The 25,699-nt window shown below is 40.3% G+C and overlaps 1 protein-coding gene across 1 annotated transcript; it reads right to left on the bottom strand.

Moving 5' to 3' along the window:
- Positions 1 to 466: 466 nt before the first annotated feature.
- lgmn (legumain) lies at positions 467 to 24,570 on the bottom strand. Its single transcript, XM_034198011.1, is given in 15 exon segments — positions 467 to 932; positions 1,380 to 1,447; positions 2,669 to 2,803; positions 2,805 to 2,840; positions 4,076 to 4,285; positions 7,111 to 7,200; positions 8,248 to 8,366; positions 10,801 to 10,867; positions 11,675 to 11,737; positions 14,475 to 14,550; positions 16,148 to 16,230; positions 16,319 to 16,400; positions 20,899 to 20,996; positions 24,051 to 24,193; positions 24,458 to 24,570. Coding segments are annotated over 14 exon segments (1,320 nt in total). The 5' UTR covers positions 24,189 to 24,193; positions 24,458 to 24,570; the 3' UTR covers positions 467 to 877.
- Positions 24,571 to 25,699: the final 1,129 nt, after the last annotated feature.

The following is a 25,699-nucleotide window of genomic DNA, read 5'->3' as shown; positions in this document are numbered from 1 at the left end:
CACTAGGCAGGTTAATCATTTTGCTAAATATTCTGTGTCATTTCAAACTGTGTGTATTCTTTCTGATTTTGCATGTAAAAAATCCCATTAAATGAGCAGAATTTAAAAAAGCCCTCATACCGTCTAAAAGGGAAGGGATAAATGGGATTTCATTTAATTCCCTCATGGATCTGACATTAAATATGCTTAAAAATCCCTCCCAAAGAAAGATATATCCTGTTAAATACACCATGAAGCTCTCAGGGATCCACAATCCTCATAAAGCTGACGGTGGTTAACGGTAGAGGATGTGTAACTGTCTACGGTAGATTTATTTGAACACCATACAATCCCTTTTCTGAAGACTAGCTACTGCTAATGTGTGACGAATACCACAATGTGAAATACTAGCGTAATTTTGACAATATGGGATAATAACAGCAGGCATTGCATGTCCACAGAGGGAAAGAAATTGTGGAAATACGAGTGACTTTTTTGCAGATTTTATTTCAAGATCTCAGTGTTTACAACAGTCTCTTGAGGTTCAGCAAACATTCAGTGTTCAGCGGGACGTCGTCCACATGCCAATCATCCATTCATTTCAGGCCGTCCATACCACATATAAAACTAAGAGCAAATGAACATGTTATAATTGTCTATCTGATGTCCTAAAAAGGGTAAAATATCCACAATATTGATCACAGTGATGGTGCAACTCATCATAAAACAGGTTTAAAAGTTCTCAGCAAAATCAAAAATACATCACAAGGTAAAAACACAATAATAAGTGTTGATGAAACGGTGACTCCACGTCAGATTGATTTGTAAAGCAGTGCAAAGAGAAGCTCGTCTCCTCTGGTTCTCCCACATGAAGGAGAAGAAGCAGTTTAAAGATTTTTTAGAAACCCCTTTGCTTGCTGAAATGACACACAGAGTCCATGGCGAGCAGGATGCTGCAGAGAGACAAAAAAACACAATTTCAGTATCAAATATTCAACTTTTAATGACCAATAATTCCATTTTCCTTTGCCTTCTTAAGGGGAGACACTGCAGGTGAATAGGGAATTTTTTTTCCTTGCTAACAGATATCATGAAACTTCTCCACTTCATTTCTGACATTAAGACAATCATTTAATATATTACAAGTTTTCTGACAGGTTATATTTAAATACGCAAATTAGGCATTATGTAGTGATTACTTCTGGTGAATATAGGAGAAATCTGTTGGCAAAAAATTGTAAAATAATCGCCTGAATGTTGATTTTGCATGTGGTATCTCCTCTTCAAATGTTGTGTATCTTTACATAGAAGAACATACCTCTTACCCTCTACTGGTGACTCAAAAAGAAAAGTATAAAACCAACAACAAAGCGTTTTATTTGGTGTTTAGTGGAGCGTACCTGTCTGCAGGGTATCCTCTCTCACACAGGTTCACCAGAGCGTACAGGTGTCTCAGAGCGTACTCAAACTGAAACACAGGAACACATCACATGAGGAAATAAATGGACATTTAAAGGTCACCTATCATGCTATTTTTAGGCAATAGCATAGGTCTCAGATATATAAAAAAATATAAAAAACATGTCTATGAAGTGTTTTGCTCAAAATACCAAACAGATCACCCATTCTAGCCATGCCTCATATCCCTCTATTTCACTTCCTGTTTCAAAAGTGCTGATTTGTGTATAAAGCTTTAAAAAATAAAATAATTGATAACAAATAAAAAAGGAGGGGTCTGAGCTCATGCGGGACCCGGCAGCTACTGTCTAAACTAAATGCTGCCGTGATGAAACGCCATATCATGGATTATCAAGGATTCTCTCTGAAACAGTTTGGAGCTCAAAGGCTTTCTCTCTTGCCGGTTATACCACAAGGTGAGTTCCTTTTTACTTCCTGCTTCTTCACACACATGCTCTCCAGTACAGGTTAGCTCTGAGAGTTAGCGATGCTAATGTAAACACCGACCATATTACGTCCAAAATGTCGGGCATTGTTTCTGATAGCAAAGTTTCTGATTGGGCCGTGGGTCCACATTTCAGATATTACGTCATATCGGGCGCAAATCTGGATCAGCTCCGTTGTTCCCCGTTTTTAGAGATTTGGGTACGGAGGAAAAGAGAGGGGGTTTTATTTTCTGACGCTGCGTGAGTTCCCCGACACACCGGGGACACATCTTTATGTATAAAAGACATCAAAAAGTGCATTTTGCACGATAGGTCCCCTTTAAATGTTAAAGAACACGGTTTATTTCCCCCTGGTTGTGGCATTCAAAATGTCAAATATTTCCAGTGAAAAGGGAAAGGAAACATCTTTCTGAATGTACAGATGTGGGAAAGTACGCAGGGAAATATTTAAATTAAGGTACGATCAATGTAGGGTGAAAGCAAATAAGAATAAAACTCTGCATCGACTCAGTTGTCTCGTGTCTTGTCTGTCAGAGAGAAACTATTTATTTTATTTTTATTATCATACATTTTACCTCCTTGTGTCTCTTAACCTGATCAAATGTGTTGCTGCATGTACCTTTTAAAGTTCTTAAACAATCTGAGGGGAACTTCTTGTTGTTTATTTTTGTAAGGCACTTTGAGCTGCATGTGTTTTATGAAAAGTGCTATATAAATAAAGCTTTGTTATTATTTGTATTATTATTATTGTTGGTGCAGAGATAACTCTCTCTGTGCAGCCGTACCTCCGTCTTGTGCCAGTTGAAGCAGTTGTGTTTGTAGTGTGTGAGCGCATTTATGTAGCAGCGGGCCTGAGTCAGATCAGATCTGGAGTTCAGGACCTCCTCCGTCTTCAGCTGGTTCCCCGTCACCTCCTCCACCAACCTGGCGCATAGTCTCCGCCATCAGCTCCTGCACCTGCGCACACACACACACACACCACACACACACACACACCCACACACACACACACACACACACACACACACACCAGCACACACACACAACACACACACACACACCACACACACACCACACACACACACAACACACACACCACACACACACACACACACACACACACTCACCACACACACACACACACACACACACACACACACACACACACACACACACACACACACACACACACACACACACACACACACACACACACACACACACACACACACACACACACACACACACACACACACACACACCATCAGAAATCTGTAATAGCTCCAAAGAGCAATTAAATATCTACAGGAAAGTAAACATAGACGGTCACATATTTAAAGGTCCCCTATTATACTGTTTTTCATCAATATATCACAGGTCTCAGATATATACAGAGCATGTCTCTGATTGGCTGAAACACCAAACAGATCATTGTAGCATCCCATAATCCCCTCTGTTTCAGCCCTGTTTCAAAAGAGCTGATTCTCAGTCTGTTACTTTAGATGAAAATAAGGAGCCCCTCCCCACGCCCCTCTGAGAGAGAGGGGGGGGGGGTTACCGTGGTTGCTGATTGGCTAATGGTTACACAAGCCAAAACATCGTTATGACATCATAAAGTGGCCAAAATCTGAGCAGCTCATTTTCAGACAGGTTTTTATAGAAATGGATCAAAAAGAGAGAGAATCTTTGTTCCTGAAACTTTCAGAGTCTCTTTCCACAGAGGGGACACATGTTGATGTAGAAGAGACATGAAGAAGAGGGGACACATGTTGATGTAGAAGAGACATGAAGAAGAGGGGACACATGTTGATGTAGAAGAGACATGAAGAAGAGGGGACACATGTTGTTGTAGAAGAGACATGAAGAAGAGGGGACACATGTTGATGTAGAAGAGACATGAAGAAGAGGGGACACATGTTGATGTAGAAGAGACATGAAGAAGAGGGGACACATGTTGACGTAGAAGAGACATGAAGAAGTGGATTTTGCATAATAGGTGACCTTTAAGTAAATGTTAACAGTATTTAGTAGTGCAAAAAACGTAATGGCACGTTATTATAGAACGTCTGTTATGAAGGTGCAGGGGGATCAGATCTGAGGTGTGTGTGTGTGTGTGGTGTGTGTGTGTGTGTGTGTGTGTGTGTGTGTATGTGTGTGTGTGTGTGTGTGTGTGTGTGTGTGTGTGTGTGTACCTTCAGGTGAGAGTTGATCTCCATCAGCAGTCCTCGGACCTCCTGGATGTCGTTGCTCTTCATCATCTTCCTCCTCAGGACGGCCAGCGGGACGTCGGGGCTGGGCGTCAGGTCTCTGTCCGCGATTGGCTGCAGAGTCATCGGGGGGGCGGGCCGAACACCTGACTTAGAGTTCCCCTGGAAGGTGATGACCTTCATGTGACCCAGAGTCTGGGAAGAGGGGAGGAAATCACTCAAGATCAGTTTCAAAATGTTATGGATGTTCTTAGTTCAGGTGTTTAACAGACTGTTAAACACCTGAACTAAGAACATCCATAACATTCACCTGTTTGCAACTTACACATTATATATTACTTGTATATAGACTCTTATGGCACTACTTCTATTCTATTTGATTGTATTTACTTGCACTATTTTATCTGTTTTATTGTGTTGCACTGTTAGAGGAGCCTGTGACCTCAGATTTCCATCGACATATCTACACTGTCGCTATGACACGAATGACAATAAAAAGCCTTGAAACTTGAAAAAAAAAAGCAGGAAACCTCCATTACTGTTGGAGCTGTTCATTAATTTGTTTTTAATTAAACATGTACTTTAGTATACAGTGAATGGATCAGTACGTTTTTCTGGCTTTCCAAAATCCAGGTTCTTTCCGGGCCAACAACCGGGCTGAATATGCTAAACTAGCGAGAGAATCGCTGGCAACTACAACAAGATGAACATATTTGACCGTGATTTAATTGTAATACACGTTTCAAAATGATGCCGAAGTAACAACATACTGATACCGGTTAGTAAAAACCATGAATTAATGCTTTGACAAGTCTGCAGACAGACGGCAGGCGAAACACCTTTTAAAATGCGTGTTTTCTAAATGGAGATCGGCTAAGCTAACGTTATATATGCTCCGACCGTCCACACTCACAACAACGGCCTATACAGACATAAATAAACCAGCGACTGTATTCGCCATGACACAGGCAGTCTGTGGTTTGTACTTGTTTAACTTCTGTCTAGTTTCTGAACAGATATGAGGAGCTGTGAGCTCTGAGGGCTAACAGCTAACGGCTGATGTTGGTTTTCTGTGGTTCTCATTGAAGATGACGTCACGGCTCCGCCTACATTGCGTTATTATAGTTACTGCCCCAGTTCCTAAACTGTAATGGAAACGCAGCATAAAGTGAGCCGGGCCTAACGAGGCCTAGCCATACCGTACTAAGCCGAGCGAGGCCCTGCAGTGGAAAAGCGCCATTATTGTAAGTTGCTTTGGATAAAAGCTAAATGCAATGTAATGTAAACAGCCGCTACACACAGTTAACCTACATGGCCATGATTACCAAATGTTTGGAAACAGTAAAATATTTCAGGTTAAAGTGACTAGAAATTAACTGGAAATAGTGATGTGACGTTCGCGAACGATCCGATTCTTTTGAACGGCTCTTTGGTACGAACAAAGGGAACCCAGTCGTAATTGGTGAGAGCCCTTCTTTCTTTTGTTATCGTCGCCTGCCATAAATCCACTCGCCTTTACGGGAACTTGCTTTCCTGAATGCCGTAGATCAGGGGTGGGGAACCTCCGGCCTCCGGGCCGTATACGGCCCGCGAGACAATTTGGTGTGGCCCTCGATGTAATTTATAAACACACGCAAAAAAGAAAAAAATGTAAGAAATCTAGACCGCAAAAAAATTAAACAAGCGAGTGCCTGTTTTTCCTGGCCAAGGTCAGGGTCCTTGAACACAACATGAGCCTAACGTGTCATCACGTGGTATATGTCTCGACTGACATAGGGTGCAGTTCTGACGGAGAGCACCAGAACGCCGCTCCAGCACTTCAGAAACTGCAGTACCCATAAGGAGCCGTACACATGCTGCAGTTTCTGCGTGTCTGTGTCTTTAGTTGAAAGCCCAGTGGCATCTGCTCATCTGTCATACAGTCAATAACTTTGTTGTTATTAGCATCTGGTTAGCTAGCTATGCTAACGAATATAAGACGCTTTTTCTACAACCAGTGAGGTAAAGGCACATCTTTATATGATCATTATAGTTATACAAAAATAAGAGAATAATGTATAGGTTTAACAGGTATAAAATACTATATGACAGTAAAAAAAAGTTGTTATTAATAAAGAAGAATACAGTTTGAATTAGTCAAATATTCATAAAGAAAAATAAATCTGCTTCCAGTTCTGTTTCATATGGGTGTTGAGAGATGTATCCATAGATCTCCTAATTTTGCTCTCAAAGTGCACCAGATTGATGCTTTTAACTTCAACATTTAAAAAAAAAATCTTCCCGGGGGAGCAGGCCCGGACCCCCCTAGAGGAGGTTAGGTCCCCCCCCCCACTTAAATCATGTTCACATGGATAGGAAACTAAATACATTTGCACACATCTTGTGTCCATATCTTTCTGTTTGGGTGGTCACGCCACACCGTGCGCGAGTCATGGTAAGATATCTGGATTAAGAGGTTGCTTTTTCTTTGCACAGAATGAAATGAATGGGCTGTGATTTTAGTTTTTTTAAGCAGAGGTCAATAATTTGTACGGCCCTCTGAGGATATTGTAAACATTGAAATGGCCCTTGAGAGGAAAAAGGTTCCCCACCTCTGCCGTAGATGATGGCATAACGCATGCTGCTTGAGTAGTAGTTTGGCTGACTGAGAAATGTAGCAAGTTATACATTTTTTCTGTGAGTAAAAGTAGATTTCTAGCAATAAAGTCAATCATTATCCTGGTGATTATTTCGCAGATAAACCTAGTAACCCCGCCCCCTTAAAAAAAAACGGCTCTTTTGAACGGCTCTCGGAAAGGAACGGAGCCCGAACATCCGGCTCCCTTCAAAGAGCCGTAATTCCCAACTGGAAATCTACATATTATAACAAGACGGTACTTAACCTATTTACCATCTCTCCCAACAAGGGAAGACAAACCCTGCAGCGACAGATAAAGAAATATATAAAGTATCTGTCACATGGGGGGTATTTCACTTCCCATCCCCCCTCCTCTTGTGTGTTTCTCTCCTCTTCCTCTCACCTTGTTTCCGAACTGCTTCACGTGGCTGGTGTTGGTGTGGCTCTTCACGATCTTAAACTGCTTCGCCAGAGTTTCCTTATTCAGGTCCTCCTGGAAACACAGAGTGAGACAAACACATCAACAACAGTTTCAGAAAAATAAGAAACTAAATGTTTCTAAAATCGAATCTATTTCTTCTAATGAAGTTCAAGCTTCTGTTTGGAGTAGTTTATATATTGAATGGCAGCAGGTGCTCTCAGTGCTTATGCAAAGTACACAGGTTTTGTTCTGCTGGTTAGAAACTTAAGAGTTGCACTTCCTTTTCCTTTTCCTCTCTCTCTGATACCAGAAAATACAGACTTCATATAGTCTGAGTTGGTATTGCATAGTGTTGTAGAAATGTATCATTACATCTAATGTAATCATAAGTATTACTGTAACTTCGGTCTCTGTTTATTTCCCACAGTTTGATGTAGCCTCTGAGGAGACTGAGGTCTTTCGGGGTGCCGGAGCGGGCCCTCCTTCAGACATGTTATGACTCTGTGGCATCAGCCATTTTCTATGGTGTGGCCTACTGGGGCAGCAGCATGTCGGCTGCTGACGGGAAGAGACTGAACAGACTGGTAGTGGTAAGGAAGGCCAGCTCTGTCCTTACATCCATCTGATGTAAAAATGTAGTTTTATATTTCAGTCCTTTGAAAGTAAAATCAGGTGAACTACAGTTAAATAGTAAAAGCTAAAAGCAGATGAAATGTCACTCGTGTGTCGTGTGAACAATGACATTTTGAGATGATGTTCAGTAACAGTAATGGTTCAAAGACGACCGCACTCAGCCACAGTGAAATAAAACTGCTTTTTGAGACATTTCAAAGTAGCATTGAATTCAAATTGCCTTCATATGTAAGGTGTGCATCCAGTTCAGCTTCATTACTGTTAGTTATTAGATCTTATTGATCACAGACTTCCTGATTACTTTACATCTCCAAACACGGCCTAAGTTACAGTTAATGCAAACTCTACAGCTTCTATCCACCTGCTGAAATACAGGGAAGCTTTGGTTGTGAAACCCCTCACATTGTCTTCATCACACACACAATGTTTCAGACCTATTCTCATAATCCTAAAATGAAAAGCGTAGTTTGACAAAGAAGCACCCACCACGTCGGAGTCCTCCATCCAGTTGACGCTGTACCAGTCTCCCAGGTAGGTGTCCCTCTTCTCGTCGTAGTAGCAAGCGTACGACGACTCGTGGGAGTTAGATGCTGTCGTGGCGTAAACTGAAACACAGACATGTCCTCAGGTTAAACTGAGGAAGAGCTTGGAAGAGAACTATCATTTAGCAGCAGGTGAAGCTGGTCCAAACACACAGAGACAGGTGCATTGGACAGATTCACATTAAAGTTGTGACTCCTGAGCACACTGACTAACTTGGACAAAATATTCATTTGTGACGTTAGAGCTTTGCTGGGAAAATACTCTTCCAATATCAGAGTCCACATGGTAACAAAGGTATCCCAACTGTAGCTGTGAACATGACAGGATGTGTGATTACCTAGAAGAGCATCAGGACTGTTTGAGGCATATGATAGCTATGTGATTAACATGATGATTCAGCTTCTATGGAGAGAGACATATGACAAGCATGCTCATTTCTGACGTGGAGCTAATCTGAAGTAAACATTGAATACTGCTTTCTATTCCTCCATCTTGTGACTGTGTAACTCCCTCTCTTGGATATCAGCATGTGAAGGACACTGTTCAGGAACTAGCTGATGCTCTGTATGTGATGACTCCTTCCATTCTGGAGAGGATCACAGATACATGGATCCTGAGGTTGAAACTGAAGCCGGGGACTAGGGATTTTTCTAACAAAAGTCATCAGGCAAATGTTTTTAAGTGAGTTTCAGTAAAGGGAATATTTCAGAAGTTTGTTTTAAATATTCTTTAATTGTTATGACTTAAAAACAGGTGAAAAACGGTAATAATTTGTGTTTTTTTAACGGTTTATTGTTGCACATATTCTGACTTTTTAAAAAAAATTCTACATTAATTAGTTGTTAATGATTTGTATAAACAGTATTTGGATGACTAACATACATTTAAAAACGTGTTCAATTGTTAATAAATACTTTGTGACACACCTATACACATTACTAAGACACACAGATAATACTTATTTGTTATAGTGGTTAATAATTGGGTTGTGGTCCATCTCTCTGTGTAATGTGTATTATCTATTTGACAAACAATTCATACAAAAATAATGTGGTAATCATAAAGAAATACTTACTATAGTTTATAAGATGTTATGACAATAATTAAGTGTCCATAAAGAGTTTATTTGATTAAAATGTAATTGTTATCGTCTATTCATGAATATTTATAATTGTTTGTTTGCCAGTAAAATAACTACTACTAACTCTTAATTAAAAAACCTTTTTTTTTATTATGAAGTGTTTCCAGATTATTCTAAATTATTCTATTATCAGATTATTCCTTTTCTTCGTACTTTGTCCTGAATTAAATACAAACGGGTCACCAGATTCTCACTTCTCTGTCAGGGTACGGATGAAAGTGTGTTTTATATAAAAAAGGGATGTAAAAACGTGACACTCATGAATCACATCCTGCTATATTCATCATATGGCACACTGCTCACAGATTACCACACACCATAATGCTGACCTCAGTGTTTAAATACACAAACCTGAGTCTGAACCTCAGCACAGACACGACAGTAGACGTTAAAAACAGGAACTTTATCCTGGAACATAAATCACATGAGCTCTAAGACTTCAAAATGTGAGGAAAGGTCAAGTTCATGTAGTCGGAGGATTAGGAAACTCATGGATCGACACTTTTTTATTGATTAATGAAGATTTTATCATCTCTTAGGTCAGGGGTTCCCAACCTTTTTTCCAAAGAGCCCCCCCAAATGACTCCTGTTGGAAGTTGCGCCCCCCCCCCCCCACACACACACACAAGGGGGTGTGCAACAGCGGTAATTACAGTTTAAAAGTCTCAAAAAGCTACAACTACTGTCACAAACTGGATGAATGTGAAGTATTTTGTTAAAGGAGGATGAAAGTGTAATTAAGGAGCACTATTGGAGTGACTTTGATGGTTATTGGACTCAGGATTAATTCATTTGGATTCCCGCTGTATGAAGAAATTAAAGGACGGCGCAAGTGGAAACAATTCACGAAGGGATTCAACTGTTTAAAACACGTGCTCAAAGTAAGCCGGATTTTGCCGATGTGTTTATGTGGATTCAAAAGTCGTAAATAATCTACAAAATGGAGGAGACCGATCTGATCGGAGCAACTGACAAATAATCCAACTGAAACCGGCATGGACAATGACTGTGTTTTAAACATCCGCTTATCCAGAAAAGCCCGGTTAGGACACTTTACGGGCGGAAGAAACATTTCTATTAAAGAAAGAATTATACATTTCTGTCTTTTTATGCCTTTAATACTAACTTGAATTTTTATTCAAATTAATTAATCAATTATTTTTTATATTTTATTGTAATGTAGAGACAAGTCATGTATTGCGTTACAATTATATGTAAAAAAAAAAAAAAGTCTAAATATGATATTTGGCCTCAAATCACCTGAGGCCTGGCGCCCCCCCCCCCCCTGAGATCTTTGGGAACCACTGTCTTAGGTTAACAGGAGAGTGTCTGATGAGGTTCAAAGTTGAACTCACCGTCGATGTCAGCAGGCAGGTCGGTCATCATCGACCCGGACTCACATGCCTCGATGTACAAAACCATCTGTCAGCAAAAGAAAAGGGCAAAAACAAGAGTTATGATGTGAATGTCAAGCACAGGGTCACAATCACATGACTTGGGTTTATCTGTGACCTTTATACTGTAAGAACAATACGTTATAATAACAAGTCATTGAGACAGATTAAGACGTGGTGGATTTTAGTTACTCTCCGATGGAGCCGTGCTAGCTGTTTCCTACCGTTACCATTCTTTGTGCTAAGCTAAGCTAACGGCTGCATGTTCATATTTACCGTACAGACCTGAGAGTGGTTTCAATATTCTTATCCAATGCTGAGCAAAGAAAGGAAATAAGTATACCTGCCAACAACTGTTTCTATGCAAATACAGAGTTTTAGGACTTTTGTGTTTGAACTGTTTTGAAATACAACAGAAAGATCTTGTAAAAACTACTACAAGCAAATCATAACAGCTTTTAAAAAACCTTTACAACACGCATAATGTTCACTTGTGCTAACATACTAATTAACATCACTTTATTATATACACCTGTAAGATGAACTGCATAAAGGAATCAGCCCTGCAATAAGTTCAAACCTTTAGCAAATGTCCATATATCGTTAACCGTTACACTAGATTGAGGGATGTTTTGATTCAGCACGTCACAACACCATCACTAGACAACCCCAATGCTAGGGGGGCTATGAGTACAAAGAAAATACAAATTCAAGTGGAATTAAAAGCAGAAAACTTGTATTGTGATGCACCAAATTGTGCAGCCGTGCCGAGTGAAGCGGCCACTGAGTGTGTAGATCTAAAGAAACACAATGTCATAATGTTATTGCTGCGTACCTTTTTGTATTTCTTGTTCTCGTGCATGTATTTGATGGTGTCCTGGAGGTCTGTGGCACTCAGCTGCGGAGAGAAAGAGAGGATAACAAGGTCATTTAATGTTTACTTCTGGATCAAACTAATGGACCGATCTTCCAACTGACATTGTGCCATGCTCGGAGCGAAACTGATGATGATATTTCCAAAGAAGTCAAAGCTTTTCACATTTTCAGCTTCTCAAATGCGCAGAATGAAGCATTTCCTTGATTATACTCAGATATCTACACGTCACCTGAGTAGCATTCTCAACGCAGGGATTTTAAACAAAGTACTTTCAAAGTGTTGTATTTGGGCTTTTTCTTTGGAGTAAAAGGATCTGATTACATCCTTCAATTCTTATTTTAAAGATGTGGCTCTTGCATCTTAAATAATGTTATGTTTATTTAAAAGAAACTGTGCAGATGTCAAATGAATGTCTCCACACAGTAAGGTATTTAAACGTTACATGACAGACCTTGCCATAGATAATGATCTGAGAGAAACGAGCTGAACAACATTACAGTCTCCTGTTAGACTGTTCTTCATCAATATATTACAGGTCTCAGATATATACAGAGCCTGTCTCTGATTGGCCGAAACACCAAACAGATCATTGCAGCATTACCCATAATCCCCTCTGTTTCAGCCCTGTTTCCAAAGTGCTGATTCTCTGTCTGTTACTTTAGATGAAAATAAGGAGCCCCTCCCCACGCCCCTCTGAGAGAGATTTGGATTTAGATTCAGGTGATAAGTTGATTCAGGTGATATGGTACCTTGGTTGCTGATTGGCTAATGGTTACACAAGACAAAACATCGTTATGACATCATAAAGTGACCAACATCTGATCAGCTCATTTTCAGACAGGTTTTTATAGAAAAGGATCAGGACAAAAAGAGAGAGAATCTTTTTTTGTAGAAGAGACATGAAGAAGAGGGGACACATGTTGATGTAGAAGAGACATGGAGAAGAGGGGACACATGTTGATGTAGAAGAGACATGAGGAAGAGGGGACACATGTTGATGTAGAAGAGACATGGAGAAGAGGGGACACATGTTGATGTAGAAGAGACATGAGGAAGAGGGGACACATGTTGATGTAGAAGAGACATGAAGAAGAGGGGACACATGTTGATGTAGAAGAGACAGGAAGAAGAGGGGACACATGTTGATGTAGAAGAGACAGGAAGAAGAGGGGACACATGTTGATGTAGAAGAGACATGAAGAAGAGGGGACACATGTTGATGTAGAAGAGACATGAAGAAGAGGGGACACATGTTGATGTAGAAGAGACATGAAGAAGAGAGGACACATGTTGATGTAAAAGAGACATGGAGAAGAGGGGACACATGTTGATGTAGAAGAGACATGAAGAAGAGGGGACACATGTTGATGTAGAAGAGACATGAAGAAGAGGGCACACATGTTGATGTAGAAGAGACATGAAGAAGAGGGGACACATGTTGATGTAGAAGAGACATGGAGAAGAGGGGACACATGTTGATGTAAAAGAGACATGAAGAAGAGGGGACACATGTTGATGTAGAAGAGACATGGAGAAGAGGGGACACATGTTGATGTAGAAGAGACATGAAGAAGAGGGGACACATGTTGATGTAGAAGAGACATGAAGAAGAGGGGGACACATGTTGATGTAGAAGAGACATGGAGAAGAGGGGACACATGTTGATGTAGAAGAGACATGAAGAAGAGGGGACACATGTTGATGTAGAAGAGACATGGAGAAGAGGGGACACATGTTGATGTAGAAGAGACATGAAGAAGAGGGGACACATGTTGATGTAGAAGAGACATGAAGAAGAGGGGACACATGTTGATGTAGAAGAGAAATAAAGAAGAGGGGACACATGTTGATGTAGAAGAGACATGGAGAAGAGGGGACACATGTTGATGTAGAAGAGACATGGAGAAGAGGGGACAGATGTTGATGTAGAAGAGACATGAAGAAGAGGGGACACATGTTGATGTAGAAGAGAAATAAAGAAGAGGGGACACATGTTGATGTAGAAGAGACATGGAGAAGAGGGGACACATGTTGATGTAGAAGAGACATGAAGAAGAGGGGACATATGTTGATGTAGAAGAGACATGAAGAAGAGGGGACACATGTTGATGTAGAAGAGAAATGAAGAAGAGGGGACACATGTTGATGTAGAAGAGACATGAAGAAGAGGGGACACATGTTGATGTAGAAGAGAAATGAAGAAGAGGGGACACATGTTGATGTAGAAGAGACATGGAGAAGGAGGGGACACATGTTGATGTAGAAGAGACATGAAGAAGAGGGGACACATGTTGATGTAGAAGAGACATGAAGAAGAGGGGACACATGTTGATGTAGAAGAGACATGAAGAAGAGGGGACACATGTTGATGTAGAAGAGAAATGAAGAAGAGGGGACACATGTTGATGTAGAAGAGACATGAAGAAGAGGGGACACATGTTGATGTAGAAGAGACATGAAGAAGAGGGGACACATGTTGATGTAGAAGAGACATGAAGAAGAGGGGACACATGTTGATGTAGAAGAGACATGAAGAAGAGGGGACACATGTTGATGTAGAATAGACATGAAGAAGAGGGGACACATGTTGATGTAGAATAGACATGAAGAAGAGCGGACACATGTTGATGTAGAAGAGACAAGAAGAAGAGGGGACACATGTTGATGTAGAAGAGAAATGGAGAAGAGGATTTTGCATAATAGGTGACCTTTAAGCTGAGTGAACATTAGCAGAAACCGGAAGTGGAAAAGTGCTCACGTCATCGTTGGGGAAAGCCAGGATAGCCGGCGCTCCGTGGTCAGTGAAGTACACGAACACATGATCGTTGGGACCGCTGCCAAAACAAAGAGACCGAGAGAAGTCAGTACATGTTGTGAGGGAATAATTCTGTCTTTACTCCTAGATATTTAACCTTATTGCCTGTTGACGTTAATAACCAACCAATATTCTGTTATCTCCTTTAAGGAATGTGCTCCAACACTTATGTGTCAGTTTTATGGCCTGATAGGGGGGTTTACGACTGTGAGAACGCTGGCTTCTAAACACCACTGACAAGTGATTGAGTATTTCCAGTTGGGGGATATCTTCAGTGTTCCCAGGTGTTAACGCCCCATCCCCCAATATGCTCATTAACTCTCTGTAAACTAATTAAAAGGTCTATCGAGAGAGAGGCTGGGCAGAATTGACATGACAACCCACCCGTGCAGTCAGAACCTTTTGCTGCTGTGACTTGTGATATGAATTCTCCGGCCGTTATACTTGTAATAAACTATCATTGTTTGACATCAAAGCTCCAACTCTCCTCGTGTCTCTCTGAGTCCTGACTCTCCATTGCTGCAGAAGTTTCCCTTACACATGTTATCGGGATGAACCGGAATTTGTGCATTGTCCTCCTGATGCCTTATCATCTCTTCAAAGAGTGACTTGAGTCACTCTGGACTCCAGCCTCACCTTCAACTCCCACATCAGATCTACTGTCAAAACTGCTTTCTTTCACCTACGAAACATCTCCAGACTCCGGCCCTCTCTCCCCGACCCCGTTGCAGAAACATTAATTCATACCTTCATCTCTTCTCGTCTGGACTACTGCAATGGAGTTCTGTTCGGGGTCACCAGCAAAGCCCTGGACAGGCTCCAGTACGTCCAGAACTCTGCAGCCAGGCTCCTCACCCACACTAAGCCCTGGCAACACATCACCCCTACCCTCATCCACCTTCACTGGCTCCCGGTCAAGTCACGCATCCAGTACAAACTCCTCCTGCTAACTTACAAATCTCTCCACTCCCTAGCCCCTCCATACATCTCTGACCTCCTTCAGCCCTACACCCCCTCTCGTCACCTGCGGTCCTCTGACAAAGGGCTGCTCTCCATCCAGCGCTCCAAGCTGAAAACATTTGGCAACAGAGCCTTCAGTGTCGCAGCCCCCACCCTCTGGAACTCTCTCCCCTGTGCAATCAGGAATGCAGACACTCTGGACACCTTCAAAAAACACCTCAAACACCATCTGTTCACTCAGGCCTTTGGCCTCAACTAATATACAGTACTCAGCAACCTGTTCCTGTTTTTGTTTTCTTCAGCCTATGTATCTTTATTATTACTTTTTGTTTTGTTACTTCCCATTGTAAAGCGTCCTTGGGTTTCGTGAAAGGTGCTATATAAATTGAAATTATTATTATTACTTCTCTTTTAAAGCACAAATTCAAATATTTTTCATGACTTTCAAAGGAACTTCAATACAAATTCCCAGGACCACTCACAACCTACAGTATGAGAAATACTACCTTCTGTAATGCATGCAGAAAACACTGATACTACAGTCGACAGAAACACATGAATGGTGTGTGTCTGTATCAATATATTTCTGGATGGAGAATTTTTCAGGCATGTAAACAATTTTTTTTAAATGTTTCCAGGTTTTCCATGACACTTGCCTCTTCAGCACTTTTCCAGATCCTCCTTTCACGTTGGAGGAGTCGCCCTTCAGCACGGCTAGGAAGTTCTGTGGGGTCACATCCTGCAGGAGAACAGCATATCAGAAAGGTCATACAATCTATCAATGCAAACACGTTTTCAGGAGCTCTGATTCTGATGTTTGCACTCACGTCCCCGATGTAGTCTTTAGGAACTCCCTTGTACACATCAGTGCCATTGGGCCGGTTGATCAGGATCCCCGGCGTGGGGTTACTGCGGAATAAAAGAGTCAGATGAGCAGGAGGAAGTGAAACCAGCTGAGAACACACCACCACCTGATCAGTGAATCATTCAACTGCTGCCTGTCGACATATCAGAGGCAGAACCTGGCAGGAACGCTCAACAACAACAAAGACTTAGTGTGTGAGAAAAGCTGCAAACTTCACATAATAGATAGTTAGTAACAAGGGAACAACAAATCACTACATCTCCATATCATGGTTTTCCCTTCCCTGTAGTGTGTTCTCTAGGTTTTGGTGAATCACTATCGAACACCTGAACATCAGCAGGAGAGGACTCTTTAAAGTAGAGACACTACATACTGATATACACCTGAACATCAGCAGGAGAGGACTCTTTAAAGTAGAGACACTACATACTGATATACACCAGAACATCAGCAGGAGAGGACTCTTTAAAGTAGAGACACTACATACTGATAAACACCTGAACATCAGCAGGAGAGGACTCTTTAAAGTAGAGACACTACATACTGATATACACCTGAACATCAGCAGGAGAGGACTCTTTAAAGTAGAGACACTACATACTGATATACACCTGAACATCAGCAGGAGAGGACTCTTTAAAGTAGAGACACTACATACTGATAAACACCTGAACATCAGCAGGAGAGGACTCTTTAAAGTAGAGACACTACATACTGATATACACCTGAACATCAGCAGGAGAGGACTCTTTAAAGTAGAGACACTACATACTGATATACACCTGAACATCAGCAGGAGAGGACTCTTTAAAGTAGAGACACTATACACTGATATACACCTGAACATCAGCAGGAGAGGACTCTTTAAAGTAGAGACACTACATACTGATATACACCTGAACATCAGCAGGAGAGGACTCTTTAAAGTAGAGACACTACATACTGATATACACCTGAACATCAGCAGGAGAGGACTCTTTAAAGTAGAGACACTAAATACTGATATACACCTGGACATCAGCAGGAGAGGACTCTTTAAAGTAGAGACACTACATACTGATATACACCTGAACATCAGCAGGAGAGGACTCTTTAAAGTAGAGGACACTACATACTGATATACACCTGAACATCAGCAGGAGAGGACTCTTTAAAGTAGAGACACTACATACTGATATACACCTGAACATCAGCAGGAGAGGACTCTTTAAAGTAGAGACACTACATACTGATATACACCTGAACATCAGCAGGAGAGGACTCTTTAAAGTAGAGACACTACATACTGATATACACCTGAACATCAGCAGGAGAGGACTCTTTAAAGTAGAGACACTACATACTGATATACACCTGAACATCAGCAGGAGAGGACTCTTTAAAGTAGAGACACTACATACTGATATACACCTGAACATCAGCAGGAGAGGACTCTTTAAAGTAGAGACACTATACACTGATATACACCTGAACATCAGCAGGAGAGGACTCTTTAAAGTAGAGACACTACATACTGATATACACCTGAACATCAGCAGGAGAGGACTCTTTAAAGTAGAGACACTACATACTGATATACACCTGAACATCAGCAGGAGAGGACTCTTTAAAGTAGAGACACTAAATACTGATATACACCTGGACATCAGCAGGAGAGGACTCTTTAAAGTAGAGACACTACATACTGATATACACCTGAACATCAGCAGGAGAGGACTCTTTAAAGTAGAGACACTACATACTGATATACACCTGAACATCAGCAGGAGAGGACTCTTTAAAGTAGAGACACTACATACTGATATACACCTGAACATCAGCAGGAGAGGACTCTTAAAGTAGAGACACTACATACTGATATACACCTGAACATCAGCAGGAGAGGACTCTTTAAAGTAGAGACACTACATACTGATATACACCTGAACATCAGCAGGAGAGGACTCTTTAAAGTAGAGACACTACATACTGATATACACCTGAACATCAGCAGGAGAGGACTCTTTAAAGTAGAGACACTACATACTGATATACACCTGAACATCAGCAGGAGAGGACTCTTTAAAGTAGAGACACTACATACTGATATACACCTGAACATCAGCAGGAGAGGACTCTTTAAAGTAGAGACACTACATACTGATATACACCTGAACATCAGCAGGAGAGGACTCTTTAAAGTAGAGACACTACATACTGATATACACCTGAACATCAGCAGGAGAGGACTCTTTAAAGTAGAGACACTACATACTGATATACACCTGAACATCAGCAGGAGAGGACTCTTTAAAGTAGAGGCACTACATACTGATCAGCAGGAGAGGACTCTTTAAAGTAGAGACACTACATACTGATATACACCTGAACATCAGCAGACGAGGACTCTTTAAAGTAGAGACACTACATACTGATATACACCTGAACATCAGCAGGAGAGGACTCTTTAAAGTAGAGACACTACATACTGATATACACCTGAACATCAGCAGACGAGGACTCTTTAAAGTAGAGACACTACATACTGATATACACCTGAACATCAGCAGGAGAGGACTCTTTAAAGTAGAAACACTACATACTGATATACACCTGGACATCAGCAGGAGAGGACTCTTTAAGCCTGGGTCTAGAGACAAACAACACATTTCTTCATACATTCCAGCAGGTTTTTATAACACACAGCAGCAAAGTCAGTAAAATATGAAGAGTAAACAAGTCCTCCTGATCAGTGTTCAGTGAAACACTGCTGAGTCTTACTGTACGTCACACTGTGTGCTTTTATACTCAGTCACCCACCAGTCAGTCATTTAACTCAAGTCAAAGTTCCTTGTGACTCTCTTTAACTCGGCCTGAGTTCTGCTGACACTTTGACAATGAACCACTGATGGCTGACATGCGACCAGTTTAACGCTGGTATGTATAGGGTGCTCTATAAAGACTTGCAAACGAAACATTTCCTTGTAAACAGGAAATATAGAAAAAAGTAACACAAGGAATTAAATATTAAAACGCTTTTTTACAAGTGACTTCATCTTCAAAAATTCTCTTGGCTAAAAACTATTAATTTGGGATTTTTTACATTATTATTATCTCTGAAAAATATCTACAGTGTTTGGAAATGTTATGGCATCACAGTTTCGCCGCTGAGAGAGTGTGTGTGTGTGAGGAGCTCCACGGATTGGAGCAATGGGTCCATTTGGGTATGGGCACGTCACTGTACCCAGGAAGAAAAAGAAAATGTCCAACGAGGCGTTCTGGGGCAGCACAGACAGGTCTTTTCTGTGTTAGAGTTTTACTCGCTACAGGGTGTACTTTGAGGGTTTGTGACTGCAGACCGTTTACATGCAGAACAACCTTCATAACACAAGGGGACGGGTACTAGCCAGAAAAGCATGACATGGGACCTTTAAGGCACTTTCAATCTTAATATGGTGACATTGATAGATGAGAGTAACAAATGCGTCACTTCCGGGCAAAATAACGGCTCCGCCCACTTTTGGGGGAAAACAACGTTGTCAGTTGAACGGCGGTCAATACAGATTCTGAAGTTTTTGCCAATCCGATCAGAAATGTAAGAAAACCGGAGACTTTTGGTTCTTCAAAGAGCCCGATCACGATGGCCAGACAGGCAAACAATTGCATTAAGCCATTAGAAATCGACGATCGGGCTCGATATATGGTTAAATATAGCAGTAGGCGATCGATGTCCATAGATGAGAGTAACATCTATGTCACTTTACGGCCCCGCCCACTTTTGGGGGAAACAACGCTGTCATTTGAATGGCGATCGAGCCTGAAGCCACAGAGCTCTTCTGTTTCCGTCCTTTCTTCTTAGAGGAAGTTCAGAAACACTGAACTCTTGATTATTTTTTATGTTTGAGGTGCAATAAACGACACAGCAGCTTTTTGGCATTTTAAAACTATTATGTTCCGCCTCGCTCATGAGAGTAACAGCTGGAGAAATTACAGCCTCGCCTATTGATTTTAATGTAACCATATATCGAGACCGATTGTCGATTTCCAATGATCGAATGTAATTGTTTGCCTGACTGGCCATCGTGATCGAGCTCTTTGAAGATCAGAAAATCCACGGTTTTCAATTTTTTTTTATCGGATTGGCAAAAACTTCAGAATTTGTATTGACCAACTGACAGCGTTGTTTTCCCCCAAAAGTGGGCGGAGCCGTTATTTTTGCCCGGAAGTGACGCATTTGTTACTCTCATCTATAACAAGCAACGTTAGGTGTTAAAATCCTAAAAATGATCATTTAGTTGAAACATGCGATACAGCGTGCATTACATTTATAAAACAGAAAATGTGTGTTTTATGGTTTTATGTCACATTTAGCAGCCGTGTTAAATAGCCGTGTTAAATAGCCGTGTTAAATAGCCGTGTTAAATATATCAGATGCTGACATTAAGTGGCTTTTTTAAGAACTTGCATAACAACTGAAGCCTCTAAAATAAAATGCGTTTTTTTGATAATTTCAGTGGAAAGAAGAAGTCTCTTTATCAGAGAAACTGAAAACTGCCGACTCACTTCTCATTTTTGGCCAAGTCATCGTACATCATCATCACGATCTGCTCGTCCGGGATGCCGTTCTTGTGCACGATCTGGTACGCGTGGCACGCATCGGCCTGAGGGTCAGGGAATAAAGAAAGTATGAAGAGTTTTCTGCAGATAACGGTGAATTTTCTAAAGGGTTAAATATGTCATGTTAACAGATTTTAACGTGCAAACATTCATTTTTTCTTTGGTTAATTGGTTTGTTATTGTTTGTCTGTTGTTTGGTTTGTTCCATATGTATACAGCTCCTTAAAATCAATTAAAGGTAGGGTAGGTAAGAATGGAGAAACCAGCTCGAGTGCGCTAGAATTTGAAAGTACACAACCGGAAAACATCTGCCCCTTCCTTCAGACTTCCTTACAGAGCCCCTCCTCCAACACACACGAACACGAGATAAGTTTGTGCACAGATGGAAGGCTGACAGGCAGGTAGGCCATCCAGTTACTTTAGCCGGCTCAGATGATTGGTCGTGCTTTTTACAGCGCCACGGCTTCCACAGATGAAATATTGTTATGTATTTATTGCTATCGGGATGTTAAGAGCATTCCATGGAATATCCCTTTAACTGCCAGCACCACCATTTGGTAGAGCACATTTTGTGTCTTGATATCTTGTTGAAAAAAAGTTGAACTCCATCTGATTCAGCCAGCTCTACCCTTTGGTTGACATGTTATGCACAAAACAACCTCTAGATGTCACTGCGGTTCGAACAGAAAGCCCTTCAGCTAGCTTCAACTGAAAAAGTTGGCAATGCTAAAAATCACTGCTGAAGAAATCACTCTTTTTGGTCAACTTTTGTAAGGCAACCATATCCTTTTTGACATATTTTAGTGGCAGGGCACTGACTGAACATAATTAGATAACTTGATGCACAAAAAAAGTTTTAACAAGGGTGTAATTATTTTTTTGAAAATATGCTCAACCAATCGGTCGAAATGGCCTTTTACGGTAAGCTAGCAATATGCCTTGTCAGAGTTTCAGTGATGTTTTCCAATAAAATATGGTAAATAAATGGCTAGATTCATGGTAATATTACTAAATCTAGTACTGCCTATGAGTCTCAGAGTGAAGGAGTGATAATCATTTATATAGCACCTTTCATGCATGGCATTCAGCCCAAAGTTGCACACAGATGAGCAAGTTAGGCCAACACAGGATATAGACATTTGCTGTTAGGCCAGTGGTTTCCTGTAAGGCCAATTCAGCATATACAGTAAGATGAGCAAGTCTTTTTTTTATCATGAAAAACACTTTACATTACTTTTCTCCATTTTACAATTATAATTTATTATCTTTTATGAATATATCTGGTTGTATATATTGCTCATTTTCCATAAAAGAAACAAATGTATTTGAGTTTGTGTTTTCTTTGAGTTTGATGCATACAAATACTGTACTGTATATGATGATTGTTGAAAATGTACTTTTACCATAGAAGGCCAGCTCGACCATTTGGTAGAGGCTCATGTGGTCAGTCAAAAAAAATAAAAATTGTTTGTGCTTATTTGTGGCTCATATGATAAGAAAATGCAAAAAATAATAATGTCCATAGCTTTTTTCTTGGTCCGGCAGTTAAAGGGATATAACAACAAGTGTTTCTGAAGTGAATTACCCACCCCACCTTTAAAGGGCATAAGTAACTGAATCTCTCTTGATCCTTTCTGACAATATTGATTATTGCCCAGTGGGTGGGACTGCTTTAAGGGGTTTTCTGTTTCTGTCTTAATTTTTTTATATATTTTTCTCTAGGTTTTTTGTTTCTCTTCTCTATAGGCGCGTTCACACCGCAGTACTTTTCCCACTTACTAAAGAGTTCTCATGAACTAAGTTCTGATGAACCTTTGTGGGAAAAGTACTGCGGTGTGAATGCGCCTTATATTTTGTTACACCCCTTTTTTCTTTTCTTTTTTTACAGTACCTGCATTTGCAGTCCTGTATACTCTCATGTAACTGTTTTATGTCTGAAAAAGCCAGTAAATAAGTGTAAAAAAAAAGCTCAGGGGGCGGGGCTTCACTGTATACAGTCATGTGGTTGGAGAGCAGCAAAACATGCATCAGCTTGTGTGTTTTTGAGGTTTCACATAACTCAATTGCTGTTATATTTTCTTTTTACAGTACCTGCATTTGCAATCCTGTATACTCTCATGTAACTGTTTTATGTCTGAAAAAGCCAGTAAATAAGTTTAAAAAAAGAAAAGTTAACATAGACGATAGAATTCTTCCTTAGAATCTTTTGAGAAAGCTGTATTGTCGTACAATGATATCTGTAATAACACCGTCTGTGTGCTATCCTAATCTTCCTTATCTCTTAGGGAGGGGGTCTGGGTGGTTTAACATCTATTTAATGACTTGCGGTGTTCTTTGAAAGCATATAAAAAAGAACATGTGATACCAATTTACGACAAAATATAATATAGAAAAGACACATGCAAGCAATAAATTCTACTTAAATGAGTTTGATAAAATAGGGCCCGCTTGTTCACATATCACACTTAAACAAAAAAACTGAATTACCCAGTAAGAATATATTTCACACAGTTTTAGACCTTGTGACCAATTTAAGGCATGGTCTAAATAAAGCTCCTTTAGTCTGACGCGGCAGTTTCTTTAACTTCTCATAACAAATTCATATTCAACTTGCACCTTTTTAACCACTTTATTGTAACACACGTTATATATTACAGTGTGTTCATGTTTTAACCAACTTTTATTTTATTCTAATTGATTTAGACAGCTTTACAAGCTCGAAAACGAAACAGATATTTCTAATTGTGTACTTGCTTGTAGTTTGACCTATTCAAAAGAGATGTAATTTAACTATTTCATGTTTAGATGAATTTAGCTGAACTACCAGCAAGCTTCTGAAATTGTAGTTGCATTACTAGTTAAATAACATGTAGTCCACACTCCCAGCACTGGAAACAATGCATCTTCTAAAAATCTATAGAAACATGTTTTTAATAATAAAAAGTAAAAGTCAGCTGCACAGAAAGCATTGTGAAGAGGAAGTGTCTTTATCTTTACCTTATCAGTACCCAATGCAGACTATGCAAACAACAATTGAGTCACGCAGGGTTTGAACTTGGTAAGGTGATATTGAGGGAACAGTTTCCGTGTTTTCTCACCTGGTGTCTGTAGTTGTACCAGCCGTTAGATCCAGCGACTATCACCACCCAGTTCTTCCCGGGAGCAGCGTCGTCCTGCGGGGAGGGGAAGGCACCGACCAGCCCGAGAGCCAGGCCCAGCAGCACGGGGAACAACATGCCTTCTGTGGGGTGAATAACAGCGTTATTTAACACCACTCTTATTATACTGTATATTTTGTTTATCTGACAGTAAAACACATAAACAAGACATCACGTGATTAACCCATTCCCAAAACCTAGCTAGATTTTTAGCACAACAAGGTAGCAAAACAGACTTTAAAAACTGCTAAGAACGCGATGAATCTATTATATTATAATAACAAACCAAGCCGGATTTATCTCAGTTGGATTACAAACAAACACAACAGTGTCTCTTTTTTGTTTACCTTTTCTTTGTGTTTTTCGCTGTGTTGAAGGAAAGGAGAGACAGAAAGTAAATAGATGGAGTCAGTGGGACAATTTATATGATCTCGGGAGAAACCGTTGCTCTATGACTCCACTCCAACCACATGACTGTATACAGTGAAGCCCCGCCCCCTGAGCTCTCTGATTGGCTCCTGCGGGAGCTCGGGGGCGGGGCTTTACTGTAAACAGTAATGTGATTGGAGAGCAGCAAAACATGCATCAACTTGTGTGTTTTTGAGGTGACGGGAAAACTAGATTAACTACTAGATTATCGTTTCTGAGGAAAATGAGACATGACAATGACAATGAAACACAAATGATTTATAAAATGAATCTATGCCTTTGCAAACATAAGTCTGGCGCAGTGCTGCACTTGTGCTATGACTTCTATGTACATACCATTGACTGTATGTGTACTTTGAACTTTCACATAAGAGGTATAAACAAATAATATGTATATCTATTTATAATTGTCACAACTCGTTATGTATATATTTAAACAGTTTCACATAACTCAATTGCTGTTATCTTTTCTTTTTCTTTTACACTGTTAGTTTTGTATTATTATTATTATCTTAATGTGAACTATTACCTGTGCATTTCCTACAGTAATTAGGTTTTTATAATCAGGGGTGCACATAACTTTTTTGCCCTGGTTCTCAAAGGAGCACCTGGAGATGTTGCTTGGTGCTCATCCTTAAAATGAAATAAACCGTAACTTTTGAGGGGTCTTGACTTTATTTGCCAGACACACGGCACTGAACACACATGCAGAGGTGAACACAGAACACACATGGAGAGGTGAACACAAGACAACATTAGCACGACCAGTAATCCTACAAGCTGTCATCACTACCCTCCTGACTGTTCTCCTCACTGTCTTCCTCTCTGTCAGACATGGTAGCTGATGATGTAGGCCTACTACTTCCTCTCTGGTTCAGTCTGCGATTAGATGCTTGATTCCACAAATCAACAGCTGGGTTTGGGTCGAAAGTCTCTGTTGTCATTTTAGAAAAGTGGATGTAATCAAATAAGTATGTGAACATAACCAATAGCCTACTATAGCCAATAACAAATTAATGTAACTTATTTTATTTGTGTTGTTCATTCATATCTAATTTACCTTAACATTTATTTATGCTTTTTTTTTTAATCTCTCCAGTTTTAAAGGATATGTTTGGTTACTGTCCTATAGTATACATTGGAATGATTTAAAACCTGTT

This window comes from Gymnodraco acuticeps, unplaced genomic scaffold, assembly GCF_902827175.1.
Source record: "Gymnodraco acuticeps unplaced genomic scaffold, fGymAcu1.1, whole genome shotgun sequence".
Classification (NCBI taxonomy): Eukaryota; Metazoa; Chordata; class Actinopteri; order Perciformes; family Bathydraconidae; genus Gymnodraco; species Gymnodraco acuticeps.
Note: the sequence above shows the minus strand (reverse complement) of the source record. Positions and strands in the feature narration are given on the sequence as shown.